The 3,496-nt window shown below is 49.5% G+C and overlaps 1 protein-coding gene across 1 annotated transcript; it reads right to left on the reverse strand.

Moving 5' to 3' along the window:
- Positions 1 to 499: 499 nt before the first annotated feature.
- LOC142490861 (taste receptor type 2 member 40-like) lies at positions 500 to 2,165 on the reverse strand. Its single transcript, XM_075593281.1, has one exon. The coding sequence runs from the start codon at positions 2,067 to 2,069 to the stop codon at positions 1,131 to 1,133; it is 939 nt and encodes a 312-aa protein (XP_075449396.1). The 5' UTR covers positions 2,070 to 2,165; the 3' UTR covers positions 500 to 1,130.
- Positions 2,166 to 3,496: the final 1,331 nt, after the last annotated feature.

The following is a 3,496-nucleotide window of genomic DNA, read 5'->3' on the forward strand; positions in this document are numbered from 1 at the left end:
TATAGAATTAACCCCGTAGACCAGGGATGAGCAAACTTTAACCTCTGCGCCCCCCTGCCTGCTCTCCCCCTCTGCTTGCACCCCCCCCTCCTTACCTTGTCTCCGGCGCTCTGATGTCACGATGTGCCATGGCAACGTGAGGACATGTGACCCCCGCAGCGTCATTTGACGCCCCGTTGCCGTAGCGATGCGTCCCTAGAAGCCGCCAGAGACAAGGTAAGGGAACTTACAGTGGCCTCGTGCGTGATCCCCGGCATTTAATGTAAATGCTTCGGGGAAGAGCGCGGGGCCCCTTTAAGCTCCATGCCTCCCCCCCCCCAGAGAAAAGGGGGGGCATCCTTCAGACTGCGCGCTGCTGCCATAGGCTATGCAGGGTCTATGTCCCTCTGCGTGTTGGATTTTGGAGGAGCAATGGATCCCTACTCCAAGGAAACAATAAGCAAGATATAGAAAAACGTCAAACAGACATCATTGAATCAGTGATTATTTACTGCGAATAAGGTACGTGGTATACAGACAAAGCGCAAATACACGTCACACAAAACAGTACTGACAATAGCTAGTAACAAGCACGGAAAATACATCAGAACACAACACACTTATCCTACGTGAGGGCAATCAATGTGAGATTTCTGCAGATCGTGCAGAACAAAAACAATTAGGGACAAATGGAAGGGAAGAAAGGAGCAATAAAAATCTCAGTGACATTAAATTAGGGGGGTGACGTTTTGGGGGAGGAACCCCGTCTTCAGGCCCATTCCCAGCAGTCTAATGCTAATGCTATTCCCCTTGTCTCCTGAGAAAAGATCCCAACGCCGACGCAGTCAGAAATAGTCCTGTAGGGGGTCACACCAACGCGTTCCCAGAAGTCTCAGCAGAAAAATGGGCGCTTATTCCAAGGAACTTACACGCTATTTATTTTGGTGGCTGAGGCATAGGAGCATCACGTGTCTTTACCGCGGTTTCATGGAGAGCTGACTATCGAATTCTGGTTTCCCATTTCAGGTGTTCTTACCCCGAAATTTTTCCTTCATCCCAATTTCCGTTTCGGTGTAAATTCTTCCTGAGATTGGCCTGATCCAGGGTCACATTTACCATGTTAAATTCGGATGCAGATTAATCCGACACTGTTAATGCCGCATCTGCTTCGAATGTTGGCACTTTATCCTCAGCAGGAGCCCCGCCATTGCCTTCCTCAGTCTGACATTCCCCAAGATCAAGACGACCGGAAGAAGAGCCGGGGAAACGCAGATGAAGGTGGAACAGACCACGTACAGCACAGTCCCAGCTACCACCGCGGAGGTGAGGAGGAGAACCGCAGGCACAAAAAATGATATGTTAATGATCAGCAGTGAGATCGCCATCCTGACTGCGCTGACGTGCACTTGCAACTGGGCGGTCGTCAGTACAGACTCGTCTTGACCCATGCGTTGAATGTGCCGGCAGAGGGAGGCTATGAGCAACAGGGCAGCAACACAGAACAATGTGAAGGCTGCAAAGCACCCCAAGAGGTAGATCCCAAACAGACAAGAGCACCTGCTTTGGAAGTGGATACCAGTAATGGTGCTTCCTACAGAGGCATTAACTGTGACGTTGATAGGGGACTCGTCTTTATACAGGTCCCAGTGGGCAGGGAGGCTGATGACCAGGGAGAACAGAAGAGAACCAAAGAGTAACCAAGGCATCATCGCCGATATCCTGAGCTTCAGCCGGACAAGGATACTTTGCTTGAAGTTTACAACCTTGACGCAGCAGAAGACAGAAAGCCAGGTAGCAAACCACAGGCTGGAGGAGAACACGAACATCCTGATCAGGAAGATGAGCTGGGAGATGTTATCCAGGGAGTAGATCCCCCCAGAAACCAAGTAGTCATAGATGCTGACAGCTAGCAACGCCTGGATGCAAAGGTTGGAGAAGCCAAGGCTGGTGATAATCATATCAGATGTGAAGAGCTTCCTGCCTCTGATCCAGTCCTTCAAATTCACAGCAACCACAAATAGGTTACCCATCTCCCCACTGAGAAAGGCCAACGCGTGCAGAAATAACGCGATGTAGTTAAGCGCTTCCATAGTGCACCTCCTCCCGATCGCAACTGGTTTGGACCTTAAAGAGTTTGTGATGGTTTTCCAAATGGCCGCAGGTTTTCTGCTGCAGTGATGTGGTCAGATAAGCGCTCTCTCTGCTTAAAGGAGGCACACAATATATTGCTATAAACAAGCTCTGTGCTTAAACTCATTGTTTATAAGAAGTGATTACTTTGGCAGATGCCCGAGCCCTGTGTTATAATCACTTTGCAGCTACTTATTTCCCATGACCTTAAGGTTGTGTCTCGTTTCAGATGTCTTGCTTCTGGAGATATCACATTCTTCTAATCTTTCTCCAACCCCCCCACTGTAACAAAGTCATGTCATTACTTCATTAGCAAAAGAACACGTAAGAATGAGAGGCAAATTAGGAGGCTGTTGATGGATGTGTGGTCCTTATCTGATTTAAGTCACGGTTGGCATTCCTCCTGGCGGTTCTGAGAAGTGTTTTACATAGGAAAACACACATTGCTTTCAGCAGGAATCTTTTTATTGGAAAAATCAGCTGCTTTTTTGCACTCAGTTTTGCAGCCGAGAGATATTAGTAAATAAGCCTTATAGGCCTGGATACCTCAAGCTGTGATAACCAATACTGCGGTATTACCACCAAAAAAAGTGTGTTATTTTTATAGTGCAATACATCATTGCAGCACTGATAACAATAACACTTCTTTTAATTATATCAGTGAAGAATATCGGATCCGGTAAAAAAAAAACTATTCCTAATGCCGATTTTGTTTGGTATTATAGGCCATATTCTTATTGATATTAAATCGGAATGGGATTATTAACGACAGAAATCCCGCAGTTTTTTCATTACGTACTACAGACTGGCGTTATTCCTGCCTGCTTCCAAAGACAGGGGAGTGTAGGACAGCGCCATGGGAAAAACATACAGCAAAATGGTATGGACCCATCAGTTAAGTAATCCGCAGCCTTACCACCTCCGAAAGTCTTGCCACCTCCGCAAGCCTCAACTCCTCCGCAAGCCTCACCACCTCCGCTAGCCTCACCTCCTCCGCAAGCCTCGCAACCTCCTCAAGCCTCGCAACCTCCTCAAGCCTCAACTCCTCCGCAAGCCTCACCACCTCCGCTAGCCTCACCTCCTCCGCAAGCCTCGCAACCTCCTCAAGCCTCGCAACCTCCTCAAGCCTCAACTCCTCCGCAAGCCTCACCACCTCCGCTAGCCTCGCCACCTCCGCAAGCCTCACCTCCTCCGCAAGCCTCGCCACCTCCGCAAGCCTCACCTCCTCCGCAAGCCTCACCACCTCCGCTAGCCTCACCTCCTCCGCAAGCCTCGCAACCTCCTCAAGCCTCGCAACCTCCTCAAGCCTCAACTCCTCCGCAAGCCTCACCACCTCCGCTAGCCTCGCCACCTCCGCAAGCCTCACCTCCTCCGCAAGCCTCGCCAC

This window comes from Ascaphus truei, chromosome 3 (assembly GCF_040206685.1).
Source record: "Ascaphus truei isolate aAscTru1 chromosome 3, aAscTru1.hap1, whole genome shotgun sequence".
NCBI classification, from domain to species: domain Eukaryota; kingdom Metazoa; phylum Chordata; class Amphibia; order Anura; family Ascaphidae; genus Ascaphus; species Ascaphus truei.